A 15,110-nucleotide genomic window follows, 5' to 3' on the forward strand; every position below is an offset into this window, starting at 1 on the left:
AAAAAAATACATGTGAAGCAATACAACAGAGAAAAGCTAACGACATGATTTAAGCTAACAACATTGAACTAAAAGCCGTTATGACAGAAGGCAACCAACAACAACTCTTGCACTACAGGCTGATTGCCATGGCCAGGCGCATGAAGAAAATGGCGGGGTTATTTAGTAAAGAGTTTCAGCGCCTTAGATATAAAAAAGGAGATGTGGTATGATTGCCAATGAGACAAATCTCCACAAGAGACCAAATGACACAGAAATTAACAACAATAGGTCACCGTACGGCCTTCAACAATGAGCAAAGCCCATACCGCACAGTCAGCTATAAAAAGCCCCGATATGACAATGTAAAACAATTCAAACGAGAAAACTAACGGCCTAATTTATGTACAAAAAATGAACGAATAACAAATATGTAACACATAAACAAACGACAACACTGAATTACAGGCTCCTGACTTGGGACAGGCACATACATACAGAATGTGGCGGGGTTAAACATGTTAGCGGGATCCCAACCCTCCCCCTAACCTGGGACAGTGGTGTAACAGTACAACATAAGAACAAACTATAAAAATCAGTTGAAGGAGGCTTAACTCATCGGATGGATAAAAATACAAATACTACAAATACAAGTGGACGTGGCCGGGTACTTGTACATCCAAACAACAAAAAGACACTAAGTACAGATCTGAGAGTACTCGCAGTTACTGACAGCTAGTTCAAAGCCACTAACAACTAATAAAAAAAATCATGCATCTAAGATTAAATTAGAGTAATTTTTATTTTTTATATAGGGCGCTTTATAAATTTTCATTATTATTATTAAAGTGGTGAAGTTGATGACGTCATCCCTTTGAAAATGTTACGGACGCCATCACCAGTTGATTGACCGTTATGGAATATCTGTATAACAGATGACGACGGATATTTTACCAATTTATAACACAATCTCGTCCTCTTTTCCTCGAATATGATCTATTGAATTAGACTCATCACAGAGATTGTAATTACATGAACAACACGACGAGTACCACATGTGAAGCAGGACCTGTTTACACTTTCGGAGCACCCGATATCTTTCCCGGTTTTTGGCAGGGTCCGTGTTGCTCAGTCTTTAATTTTCTATGTTGTGTTTTGTAGACTTGTTTGTCTTTTGGTCGTTTTTCGTGTTTTGCCATGGCATTGTCAGATCGTTCATGACTTATGAGTTCGAATATCCCTTGGTATCTTACGCCGCTCTCAAACATGTTTTAAGTGTTCAATTCTCCTGTAACTGGGAAATTGGCACTATAGCACAACATTGTCATACAAGTGAGAGGTTTAGCTAGCTATAAAACCAGGTTTAATCCACCATTTTCTACATATGAAAATGCCTGTACCAAGTCAGGAATATGACAGTTGTTATCCATTCGTTTGAATGTGTTTGAGCTTTTGAGTTTGCCATTTACTTAGGGAATTTCCATTTAGAATTTTCCTCGGAGTTCGGTATATTTGTTATTTTACTTTTTGGAACAAAATGTGAAAATCAGTTGAAAATCTCAGATTGGCACTGAGCACAAAACTCTTTCTAAAATACAGAAAATACAAAACTCATATTTAAGAGCACTGTCAGTAAACGAATGCTAGTTCAAACAAATTACAAATTAAAATAAGATTTATAAGTTTATTTAACTGACCAATAAGTTTACATGAATTGCATCTTAATTTATGAGCTTTGAATCAACGAAGATATGACATCCCGTTTGTAATAAATTTAATTTAATCTTTCGTAACCAATAAGATATGATATCCCGTTTGTAATAAATTTATAAAACTACAACAAAAATATTAAACAAAATTTTTGTATCTATGAAAAAAATTAAGAAAAGTTGTTAAGTAATGTTTTGTAATTAATCACTCACTTGATAATTAAAGATTTTATATATAGATTACTTATCTACGACTGACGACGACGGACGACGACGGACGCCAAGTGATGGCATAAGCTCACATGGGGCCCTTCGGGCCCGGTGAGCTAAAAAGGGAACGAATAATCATTCCTATTGTCGAAATTTAACAGTATTGCTTCCCTTGTAAGATTGGTACATTCCAATCACGAAAACGACAATTTTGGCTGTATATTTGAGGTTTATTAAAATAAGTTCCTTTGTATGTATTTTTGCAGTATATCTAATCATAGAGTTCTTTATTATTTAAAGCAAACATATCATCAAGGTAACGGTAAGTGTTATCAAATTTTTCTTATAAATGGAATATAGACAGATCTTTTCTGCGTAGTATGTCTGTCGTCAAGACTTCGACATGTCTGTATTGTATTCAATTAAAAGTGAAGCAATATGTTCAAAGATATTCCATTTAGTGTTCAGATCATCAATATCATCCCTATCTTTCAAAAACTTGCGTTCATATTTGATAGATTTCAAAATTTCCAAAGAAACATGAAGAGGAGATTTTCCATCGTTATCTTCTTTGGAACTATCTGCATTTCCCCCTAATAATATTTCAACTATGTTGTCGTCGCCGAATTCGCACGCTAAATACAATGGTGTCTGACCTTTACTATTCTGTAAATTAAGGTCAGATTTCCTCGAGGAAAGTATTGTTTTTACCAGTTCATAATCTCCATACCTACAGGCTAGAAGTAACGGAGTTTCCCCTTCATTGTCACGTGCATTCACCTCTGCATTATGATCAATTAGTGATTTTGTTATCGACTTACATTTCGTAGACATTTCAAAGACAAACATTGGAAGAGATTTTTTGATTTTTGGTCGAAAGTGAAACGAGCGTTTATATCTCTCGCAAATTACATGAAGGGGAGTTTTACCACCGTTATCACACAATTTAACGTTTGCTCCAGTTTCAAGCAATACTTCAACTATATCTGATTTCTTGTTTTGACAAGCAAGATGTAAAGGAGACCTGTTTTCATTGTCTTGCATATTGACTTTCGCTTTGTTGCTTATAAGTAATTTACATATGGAAAGCAAACCATTTTCACAAGCTAAATGTAAAGGCGATAACCCATATTCGTCCGGTTTGGAGATGTCTAACTGATTTTGAATCAAAAGGTTAATAATAGATATGCGATCTTCGGATTCAGGAAAATTTTCACAAGTTGCGTGAAGCAATGATCGGCCATCATATCTAAATTGACAAATATCGAAACCTTGTGTCAGCAAAAATTGAGCTGTCCCTAGATTTCCTCCTGTACACGCCAAATACAAGGCAAAATCTATCTCTTCAACGGAACTGAACATTGTATTTTCCATGAATAATTTAACAATGTCTGTGCACCCATTAACCGCCGCAGTGCCCATAGACCTACACTTGTCAAAAGAAGAAAATTTGTCGATACATTTCTGTACTAATAACTGAATAACATTGAAATGATTATTTAGGCAGGCAACCTCAAGAGGTGAATATATTTCATCACAAGTATTTATTTTTGGATATATGTCTGTATTGTCCAGTAACATTTTCACAATAGCTGCTTTTCCAGATTTACAAGCCAAGTATAGAGGCGATTTATTCGGCTTTAAACCGCAAACATCTGCTGCTGTTTTATTTTCCAGCAATTGTTTTACTATATCAGCATAACCTCCATCACATGCTAGACTCAAAGGAGTATCATCGAAGCGAGAAACACTGTTTACATCTGCATTTTTTTCTAACAACAACTTTGCTACATCTAGGTTTCCAGCTTCACACGCCAAGTGGAGAGGACAAAACTCCATCCACGTATCGGACACATTGATGTTAGTGTCATTTGGCAGAAGTAGTTTTACTATATTCACATTTCCATTCTTACAAGCTTCGCGTAACGGTGATGTATCATCTCTATCAAGTTTACAGACATCGACATTCTTTGCAAGGAGCAATTTCACTATGTGAGCATTTCCTGCTTTACATGCCATATGTAGTGGAGAAGATTCATTTTCATGGCACAAGGAAGCGTCGGCGTCATGGTTTAATAAAATTTCTACTATATCTTGATACCCACCTTCACAAGCTTTGTATAAGGCTGATCTATTAAAGCTGTCTATTTTATTGACCTTGCAATCCATTTTGATAAGGAATTCTACTATATCCACAAACCCCTCGGTAGCTGCTTCTATTAACGGATATGTAACGTTAGTAACTTCATCGTCAGTTATTTCATCGTCATCATCGGTATCATAAAAGTCATCCCAATCACAATGTCTTTCGCCAGTAACCAGTTTTATCCCATTCTTGTCGATTTCACGGAATAAATCATGCACACCTTCGGCATTGCTGTTGAGATATTCAATAAGCATTTTTCTGAATGATTCGTGGACTAATTGTTTATTATGCAGAGTACTGTAGATATCCCCTTGTTTCAAATCATCAACTAGTCTTTCAAAATATTCTACCTCCATTTCTTTTGAAAGTACAATAAAGTCGTCGTTGGGATTAGTTTTAATGAATTCGAATATATACTTATTACCAATAAATCTTCCATTAGCATTTCTAATAAAACATTCCTTGAGATACTGTCCGCATACAATGGATGCAATGTCGTATATTTTGTCATGAATTAAGCTGTATGTTGTTCCAATTTTTTTCAAAAATGTACCAACTAATGTCGAGAATCCATTTTTTAAAGATAATCTTACGAGTTCTTTATCTAAATCGACATCAAAGTGTGTCGTTATTTCTTTTAGTTTATTTATTAACATTTTTGGACCCACGTTCAATCTACAGTTAAGCCACTCCTCCTCAAACCCTTCCTCAAACAAAATACACAAAACAAAGGCACACAATTGGTGTTTGTTTTTTGAAACTATTATATGTTTTATATTTTGTTTTATAGTACCAATCGGTGATGTGAAGAAGAGTTTTAAATTTTCATGTGCTATGTTTTTAGACATTTTACACAGGAGTGGAAAAAAGTCAAAATCGCATATATGATCTACCACATCATCAATGTTATCGCTTTTTATATATTTCTTTATCATCACTATTCTTTCCTCTGGGAGAAGACAAAGCCTTTCAGCTAGAAGATCAAATGCATTTTTAGTAAAAAGCGTTAAACTTTTAAACTGTAATTCATTAAACACCGATAGCCTACATGATATTAAAAGTTTGGCACCAATGGTTTCTTCTTTGTCAGTTGAATTTGATTTGAATATACCGTTTAGTTCTTCTGTGAAATTTTCCCATGTATTTACTAACTGAACATCCATTGTTCCTTTACCACATATATCATCAATTACAAAAACCTGTTTTCTATTTTTACTGTAATAATTCATAATATCCGATGGTGCCATTAAAAATGATAGAGGTATTATATCATAATTTTTCTGTCGATGTAACTCTAAAGCAACATGGTGAATGAGAAACGATTTTCCGGTCCCGGAACTACCCGTTACAACAGCTATATTACACTTTGAAAGCCATGACATTACACGTTCTGTTGCTCTAGTTTCAACAAATGTTTCATCATCTCTGTCCCAGTCTCGGATTTTTTCTTCATGACGATCTGGAAATTGGCAATATTAATAAACAAATTAAACCACCAAATATAATGTCCTTGACGACAATAAAACAATGACAATAAGGTTGCAAATATCTATTATTTGTGTATATTAATCATGGTATTATTATGCATTACCCTTGAAAACATATAGAGATATTTCAGAGTGAATCATTTACAAATAATCTTATTCAATGTGAAAATTGCCATTAAATATCTATTTTAACTGAATTTCCATTAATATACTGCATTTACTTATTGATTTAAAATTCTTCAATCAAGTAACATGAATCTTTGCTTAACAATAACATCACCTTTCATTTGTGTATTAATACTGCCTTGTCCTCAATGCTCTTCGACTTCGTACTTTTTTTGGCCTTCTTAACTTTTTTTTTATTCGAGCGTCACTGATGAGTCTTTTGTAGACGAAACGCGTCTGGCGCAAATACAAAATTTCAATCTTGGTATCTATGATGAGTTTATTTACCCTTTCTGTTTTGTTGTTTTCAATAAAGTAAACATGCTTCTACGATTGATTTACCAATAAACATTTTGTTTCAATATGTGCAAACTGGCAAAGAAATGTTGCTTTTCTGTAAACCTAGCAATCTTTTTTTTCATTTAAATACAGACGAAACTTGTACGAGGTAAGGATATGTAACTGATTTATACCCAGAGAAAATCCTTTCATAGGAATTTATAGTTTCGCGGCGTTGACACGGACGCTGGAAGATTAATTCATGTGATTCAACTGTTCTCACATCACACATAGGATTTTTAGATTTTGGTTCATTTCTCCAAGGAAGTTTGTTCTGCTCTTGATAAGTTTATGTTCTTTTTTAAACATTTACCTCTTATATGTTTTGGAATTATTTCCTCCTGATGTCGACCTATGTCTTTAATTTCTTCCTTCAGCATCCTTATTTCATCTTTTAACATGTTGTCAACTGCAGCTTTCTTTTCCATTTCATTCTGTATGTAATTTTTCAAACTTTTTGCGTATTTTGCTAGGACACCAGTCTGTTGACAAATTTCATTAACCAATTCGAGACCAAGTGTTGTGCCCTTGAACAAATTTATCCCTGCAAGCAAAAAATGGGATAAGACTTTTAACTTTGTTTATTTTATCCGCGTTTATTACGTGCAAACTAAATATTGTTTAAATGAATGCAATAGTTTAAGTTCGTTGAGCAGGCGATATTGGCCCTAAATCAAAAATCTCTTTTTATTTCGTTACTGGTTACGTATACTGGCATGGTTTTTTTTAAAGTATTTATTAACAAAATACGACTCATAGACAATCTTCAACTTTATTACAAATGCGCAAAATGACCGCAATTAATGATAATTGCAACAAAACTTAGGTCAATATAAAGAATAAAATGTCTTAATATCAAAAATTACCATTGGTTTTCCATCTTGTAAGTTCGCCTAAAATGTTCTTTTCCTTAGACGATCCGAGCTTCAGACTTGTTATCAAACTTTCCATCTCTCTAAATGAATTTGAAAATTTACCATAATTCCACTCTGAAAAATTACAGTGTGCCCAAGTATTCCTGATGTTTGATCGCACCTGAAAGTTTACCAATAAAATGTATCGTATTAGCTACAGTTTCAGTCAAGAAAGATAAATTAAAAAAAAAATACTTGACATGCATTGATGTTCAATCAGAAGCATATAATATAACAATGGCATATCACAAACACTTCCTTTACCCATGCAAGAAATAAGAAAATATAATCAAATAATGTCAACTGTGAAACGAAGTCGTATTACAAATTATAGAATAATTTATAACGAAAAATACAGATAATAGAATGTTCAAAGTTCAAATGTTCATACGGGTCCGTGAATGGATAGATTTCAACGTGAAATCTCTTTTAGATAATCGGTTAATACTGTGTTAGTAGAATCATTTCATGACTCTGTACAAATGGTATGAAGGAAGAAGAATGACAGGACAATAATGACACGCATGTGCACTGTTAACTTCCATGGCATTAAAAGTCACTGTGAGATATAGTCGTCTCCCACTTTTTGTATAAAAATCTTCTCTTCTTACATTTTTGGGCAAATGAATCTAAAAACCTGATGCAAACGTTGAAAAGCTTATTAAATTGAAAAGGGTCAAATATGCATGATGGGAATATCATACATTCCTTAATTTAATATGTTTATAATCACAAATAATACCTACTGTATTAGAATTATTTTGCACTGTTACAGGAAATTCGTTGATATTAATGATTATCCCAAGAAGTGCTGATGAATCGCATGAATCATCTATAGCCTGGTACTTTGCCATGTGTGTTTGAAGAAATAGCTTGGATAAATCCACAGGATTTTGGACTCGGTAATCATAAAGATTTGTACGTTTTCCAAAGATATCTTTATTCATATTTATCGTCTTATAGTTTAGATATATCCCCGACAAGTCTGTCTTTAGTTGGAATGGATAAGTTTGTTTTTCAATCTGGCATTTTATTGTTAAGCGGTAATAAAGCTTTATAAGAATAGGTAAAATATATTCTCTGAGTACAGGAGTTATTACAGTGTGTAAACAAATTCCAACTGTGAGCCATCTTTTCTTGTTATCATCTAAATCATCAGACGGTCCTAGAAATGTAAATAAAAGCTATTGTGAAGATTTTCCCTTTTCACGAATGTGACTTATCGAATTAGACTATTTACCGGATTTGTAATAACATAAGCAACAAGACGGGTGCCACATGTGGAGCAGAATCTGCTTACCCTTCCGGCACCTGAGATCACCCCCAGTTTTTGGTGGGGTTCGTGTTGCTTAGTCTTTGGTTTTATATGTTGTGTCATCTGTACTATTATTTGTCTGTTTGTCTTTTTATTTTTGGCCATGACGTTGTCAGTTTGTTTTCGATCTATGAGTTTGACTGTCCCTCTGGTATCTTTCGTCCCTCTTTTTTAGCCCTTCCTATTTCTAAAATATTTTCCTTAGATTTTCAATGATTTCTTGTTTGAAGTATCGACCTTTTAATCGTTCGAAAAATTCCAACCTTGTTTTAATTATACTGATGATTCTTGAGGCTTTCATTTTCATTAGCCAAGACAACTTTTGATAGAAGGGTTACACATCGATTCATGATTTTCCTTCTTTTTTTTTTGTGGAACCACAAATGGTGCCTGATGCGACTACATAATTATGGTTATATTTGAAGAAGTATGTGGCTATATTTTAACTACTAATAAATGCATTTAATATTGCAATTACAGGTTAAAATATGAATTAAAATTCAAAGCTGAGAATTTCCCGATTAAACAGAAGTAATTTTTAATTTCTTTGGGTGACATTGTCAGGATTAACATATTCTTTTTAAACGTCATGTTTAGTACATTTTCTAGGTTTAACATCGATAAGTCCATAAAAGATGACAAAATCAAACGCTATCAATCAACGGAACGAGTGAAAAAAAACTGCTATATTTCTGACTTGGTACAGGTATTTCCCAAAGAAAACAGCGGATTAAGATTGCTTTCTTAGATAGCTAACCCTCCCACTTGTTGTTAATAGTTCCGTTATATAGACAAAATTGGGTCACCAACCCAAACAGACATAATATATTACTATCTAGGACATAATATATTTATTGACTTAGTATAGTATTCCCCGATTCTATTCATATTAATGTGTTTAATGATCCTTACAATTCTTTAACTATTCGTTTTTTTTAAACTCGATAATGTTTACATACTATATAAAAAGATAATTGGAATAACCAAAATTATTGGACGGTACAAAAGATCACACCAACCATGTTTTGTTTGTGTCATGTGATTATAAAGCCGCAATCCTGTATATATTGGTTACGAAAGTAGCCTGGTCCACATTCCATAAGGAGTAGAATCGCACGCAGATCACTCATCATCGGACGCTTTTGTAACCAAATATATTAAATATTTTTTTTGATAAGAAAATTTCTTCATCACACAATTAATATCATATCAACAAAAATTCGTATTGATAAAAATAGATGTAAAGAATAGCAGCAAATAAGAAATTCTTTTGTTGGTCACAATCTAATTTATATAGGATGTTTTAACAAAACTCAATCAACTCCTCTAACAAATATTCATGCATATCCATTTGAATTCGTTTTTTTCCTAAATAATTATTTTCTTCAAATAAAAATTATGTGCAATTTTACAAGATGAAATAATTGAACAATGAATACGCGTCGCAAGGTAAACTCAATTTGCGACAGTAAAACTACCGATGGACGTCCGCAAAACTTCAAATACAATACAGTTATCTCTATTCTAATGCAAAATAAAGAAATCGTTGAATTTAGTCATTATTTGAGTGTAAAATTTTCATTAAACAAAAATTCCGCGAAATGATGTTATCTTCTTTGGCGCCTAAACTATGTGACGTCATAGGTAAGCTTCGGGCATCGAACGTAAACACCGGGCGTTTTCTGGCTTCTTGTTCGCTTCAGAATAAAATAAAATTTGATAAAAAGAAAATTTGAAGGTGCAAAATGTAAGTTTTTTTGCTTATTATTGGAGAAGTTACATGTCAATACATTCCGGAATTCAAAATGTCGGCTTCCTTAGTTACAGACAGGGAGATAGAGAATTTTACGCTTACTGTCATCCAATCAGAATCATTGATACAAAATAATTACATTAAAATAATGATATTGATGTTAATTTAATATAAATAACATAAAAATTATGGCATGTTTAGTTTATGGTTGTGTGAGTGGTTTTTTTTTCTTCCTGGTTGACTCAGTGGTAGCTTTACAAATTTCACTTGACACAAACAAATAGAAATACCTGCTGTTCGAGCAATTTTCGTCTCGATGGAAGTAACTTCATCTTCTAAACCTGGCGGGAAGGCTCGCTTTAAGAATGAACATTTCGTGTCTTCATCCATGTTGTGCTTTTATTATAAGGTAGTTAAGACTTCGTTACCATTTCAGTGCTAAAATATATGTATACAAATAATTGGTTGTTGGGAACTACATGTAACTAATGTGTAGAAATATAGAAGAAATACATGTAAATATCATTATCCTATTCAGGTTTTACATCACCAAATGAGACTTGTCCCTGGATTTGTACTTGAGCATGAGCAACACGACGGGTGCTGAAAATGCTTACCCATCCAGAGCACATGATTTCTTCCCGGTTAGGCGTGAGTTTCGTGTATTCAATCTTCAGGTTTATGTAGTGTTTTGTGGAATTTTGGCATGGTGGTGATAGTTTTTCTTCGAATAAAATGATAAATAATCCTTATAATTATTCAATGTGGTTTAACTATTCAGTAACATCAGTAAAATTGAATTTCAGCAACAACTCTTATGAAGCAGCATAATAAGCAAAGTCCAATTAATTAAGATTTGGTCTGACCGAAGTAGAAGAAAACAGAAGGAGAGCCTGTTGTTGAAAGTTATAAAAGTTAATATTTACCAGAGGTCGGGGTTTTAAATGCGAAAGTGATTTTTAATGATGCCTGTTTATCAAGATGTGCCTTATGTTCAGATAGGGGAGAGGGGATGAATGTTAATAATGTACTTACGTAGAAGGTTTTTTTTAGGAATGCCACAACAACCAACTTTCTCTCACAAAATGTGTTTAGAGATTTGAAATTTGCTCCAAGCCATTCCGAAATATAAGTCTGCTTTAAATTCAAAACAAAACACTAAACAGTCTTCTCTACTTTGTTATTGTGTTGGCATGGTAACATCAAACTTCCATCTGAACTGAAACACGTGTTATGAAAAGGTAATGTAGTTTTAACACAATTTAAAGAAAATCACCCGTGCATGAAATATATATATACAGAATATAAATGCTCATTGATCAAGACAGTACATCATTGTTATGTAGACTTTAATAGATAGTTATCTAATTTTGGCATTCATACAATATCTTCTTAATTTTATATAATTGCTAAGAGGTTCTTTAAAAATATTTATGTGTAGACAAAACCTCCTTTATCATATTTATTAGTTTAACAAACAACAAAAACAAATGACGAATATAAATTTTGAAAAAAAGATGAAGGAAACTATAAATATAAATCCACATAGTTCAGCATTTAGGGATGGGGAACTGAGCTAGGGTTCTAGTTCTTTGTCATCATAATTTTTTGAAGTATAGTCAGAATGGGCCTTACTAAATGGGTTCGTTTCCCATAAAAAAATAAAGAAAAAACAAAAAGAAAAAGAAGATCACTCTTGATGAAAATCGAATAGGAATGTTCTTGTATAAAGAAGAGAGGGTGTGTGTTAATCGATGTAATAATGTGTCTACTCCTACATAAATGCGACGATGTTCGCCACGATTGTAAGCTTTGGACTGACCAGCATAGCACATGTGTTTACTTTACTGTCCGCTACTCTTCTGCAAAAGGTCAAAGTTGGTCGAGGTATAAATATAGAACTCTGCGCCATTCAAGATATGAGGAAATAAAGTTAAACAGGTAAGGATGGAACGATACCAATCTCAATAACCCCAAGCTATGCGACCTAATGCTTCAGTATCTCATGCCTTTCACAGGCATCCTAAATCATACGATTACTTATTTATAAAAAATATTCTTAAATGGTTAGAAGAAAAAAAAAACACGTAGCAAAATGATATAATGTATGATATCCTTCCAATATCCCATTTTGACCAGTACTTCTATAATCCTGTGAATATGAAATTAAGATAAGTAACAAAGACTTGAGGGTTTGCTGTAAATGTACAAGATTTTTTTCCTTTCATATATTGACGCTGAAATACTCTTAATGATTGTTTAGTTTTTCAATATTGATGATGATGGACAATTGAAGGATTTAAGTAAAAAGAATCATATTTGTGTTTTTTTAGGTTTTATATACATCGACATGAGTTATATACCCTTACAGGTGTGTATTTGAATTTCTCTATACTTGATGTTATTTTAAACCTTTTTGTAATTTAAACACTCTCCAGAATAGTCTCACTATAAAAAAAATATTGACCAGCTGGCGGAAAACAATTTTTATTACTAGATGTAGGTTGCATTTTTGAGATATAGCTGTTTAAAAAACTATGTCTTTTTTGTAGAGACTATATTATTATAAGATAAGTTTCATTTACTAGCTAATTTAAAAGATATGATCACCATGTTTCATCTAAAAGAACCATATCTTCGGTATTTTACCAGTACTAATAAAGTTCGGTAGCAATCAAAATAATTTAAGGAATACTCAAAATGAAAACATGGGTAGCATAAAATTTAAGTATAAAATTAAATTGTTAAGACATGAAGGCCTAGTAACGGTGATAAAATGCCGCACAACCTATATTTTGGGATTGGCGAATCTAGGTTGTGAATTTTTATTCCAGTATGCAATATTTCCTAAAGTGTCATAGTAGACGTTGCATAGGTTTACGTATCATATTATAAGCCAAGTATCTTTGTTGAGTTTCTAAGGGAAATTGTATTGTTTGTTTATACAATAACAAACTGTACTTGTAACACACTAAAATGAAAGTGGAAGCCGATAACGCTGTGATCGTCTCATACCGTCCTGACAACAATGATATACACAGACAGACGGAATTCGTAAATGACCTCTCATGACCAGGTTAACATTTAGTTACAACACTACGGCAATTAAATGTCAATACGCAACGCCATTTGCCAGAGAAATCTACGACTGTAATGTTAACTGCTAACCAAGTCACCGGATGTCATGGCAGACAGATGCACGTCAACAATGTATCCTTTATACTAACATTACCACACAATCCACTGCAATTAACTATTTTAATGTTACGCGTTTAACCCACATATTTGTCAAAAACCTACTAAAATGGCCGGGATAGAGGCAAAATCAGAAATAGAGAAGCAGGGATCAAACAGAACATGAAACATTTCACTGGATATATAGCAGTCTGACAAACACTAATTTTGATCTTTGAGAAGCTTAATATTCCTTTAACAATAGAATGTGATTAAAACGTTCAGCTGATTTTACAGAGTTATCTACCTGTAGTGTTATGTGCCACCTTAAGTAAATCATTAAGGCGTTGGTTACAAGCAGTTATTGTCTTCAACGTTGAACACACCAATATATAAGGAGAAAAACAGTTTTTCAGTGCTAATCCCATGATTTGAACATTTAACGTTAATTTATCAATTCAACTTTAGAAATGCAAACTATAAGTAGACGACGAAGTAATGAATGAAAGTGATGTTTATATATGTATTTAACAAGGATTATATATTTGAAAATTAAAATTAAATAAATACTTTAGTTTTTCGTTTTAAAAATCTGTCAGTATATTTTGCAACATTTTATTAAAATGATCGGAAAATATAGAACCAAGAAAAAGAGAAAAACTTTGAAATGTATTCACCACTTAAGTATTTAAGCAAGATCTACTGCGGTTTGATGAGCTAAGCATATTGATTTTATATATTTTGCTGTTTTATTTGCCTAAATTGCACTTTGTTTTAATCTTAAAGACAATCTCTTCAAAATGAAACTGTAAAATGTCTATGAACCAAACCAATCATATCTTTATTCATTACGAAGGCGGAACTCAAACTTTCAACTTATATGCAACTTAGTTTTTCTATTAAAGAACCCGGTCAAAAATTACTATATGCGATTTCTCAAACACGTTATTGTTAAAAAGAAGTTCAAATGTACTGGTATATTATAAGAAAAAGTCTTCATATATATACAAGCGGTGTGATTAGATTTGAAAAAAAGGTTTTGTTTCATAATACAGAAATGTAGAACCCCCTTTTGTGGGAAAAATTTTGTTGATTATATAGGGAATCACTGAAGCGTGACTGGAGCGGGCCCCCCTTAGGTCAGTCAGCGGGCCCCCCTTACAAAAAGTTCTGGATCCGCCACTGCTTTAGGGTGCGTTTGAATAAACGTATCTGAAGTTAATTATGGTTACCTAAAGGAACTTAAAGGGTACATACGGTTGAAAATATTGTTAGAGACAAATCTGACCATTGGTGACCTTTTTCAACAAAAGTTCACACACTTTTTCTTTTAATTCATAGGTTATCGATCATGACTGCATATAATACATCGATTTTTTTTTCTACTGGTGAAAACGTCCGTATTCAGGCTGTATGCCCATCCATGAATGTTAGTTTATGATAAAACAACGCTTAAGTAGCATTACTTTTTTCATCTATTAAGTATGGGTATAATTGATCATCAATCTAGAACCATGTGTAAACTCTTTGTACAATACTTACATATGTCAGACTATTTTTATCACAATTTTTAACGAAGGGTACAATGAGGTAATTACTCATGAGTTACCATAGTTAACGTCAGATACATATCCAAACGCAGCCTTAGTATGATAATTAGGTATATGCGCACAAATCTCAGTATGGAACTTAAATTTTCATTTTTTTTGTCATTTTTTATAATATCAGTGCGTAGTTTGAATACTCAGTGTTAATTCTTTTATTCATAAATGTAACTTTCAATTCTTACTGTGTATTTTTGATTTTTTTTTTACCTCAGTGTTTTTTATTTAATTTCAGTGTGTACATTATTCGCAGTGTGTGTTTTAAAGTCTTTTAATCGCTTTGTGTTTTTTTATAAATGTAAGTGTGTTCTTTTT

General features: G+C 32.8%; 1 protein-coding gene across 4 annotated transcripts; it reads right to left on the bottom strand.

The window, feature by feature from the left end:
- Positions 1–1,649: 1,649 nt before the first annotated feature.
- Positions 1,650–11,254, bottom strand: LOC127719286 (CARD- and ANK-domain containing inflammasome adapter protein-like). Of its 4 annotated transcripts, none has more exons than XM_052225308.1 (6): positions 11,053–11,254; positions 10,308–10,455; positions 7,696–8,114; positions 7,013–7,070; positions 6,349–6,579; positions 1,650–5,503 (listed from the first exon to the last, which is right to left on the bottom strand). In XM_052225308.1, the coding sequence occupies exons 2-6, from the start codon at positions 10,405–10,407 to the stop codon at positions 2,289–2,291; spliced, it is 4,023 nt and encodes a 1,340-aa protein (XP_052081268.1). In that variant the 5' UTR covers positions 10,408–10,455; positions 11,053–11,254; the 3' UTR covers positions 1,650–2,288. The 4 variants fall into 4 exon arrangements, with proteins under 4 accessions (XP_052081268.1, XP_052081263.1, XP_052081276.1 ...); XM_052225303.1 differs by having other exon boundaries at positions 6,902–7,070; XM_052225316.1 differs by lacking the exon at positions 7,696–8,114 and having other exon boundaries at positions 6,902–7,070.
- Positions 11,255–15,110: the final 3,856 nt, after the last annotated feature.

Source organism: Mytilus californianus, unplaced genomic scaffold (assembly GCF_021869535.1).
Source record: "Mytilus californianus isolate M0D057914Y unplaced genomic scaffold, xbMytCali1.0.p SCAF_1, whole genome shotgun sequence".
NCBI classification, from domain to species: Eukaryota; Metazoa; Mollusca; class Bivalvia; order Mytilida; family Mytilidae; genus Mytilus; species Mytilus californianus.

Coding starts and splice junctions, on each gene's coding strand:
- LOC127719286 (XM_052225303.1), bottom strand. CDS start 10,407: ATGGATGAAGACACGAAATGTTCATTCTTAAAGCGAGCCTTCCCGCCA. Junction 8,115..10,307: donor GAAAATTGCTCGAACAGCAG/GTATTTCTATTT, acceptor TTACATTTCTAG/GACCGTCTGATGATTTAGAT. Junction 7,071..7,695: donor TGCAAAATAATTCTAATACA/GTAGGTATTATT, acceptor GTAAACTTTCAG/GTGCGATCAAACATCAGGAA.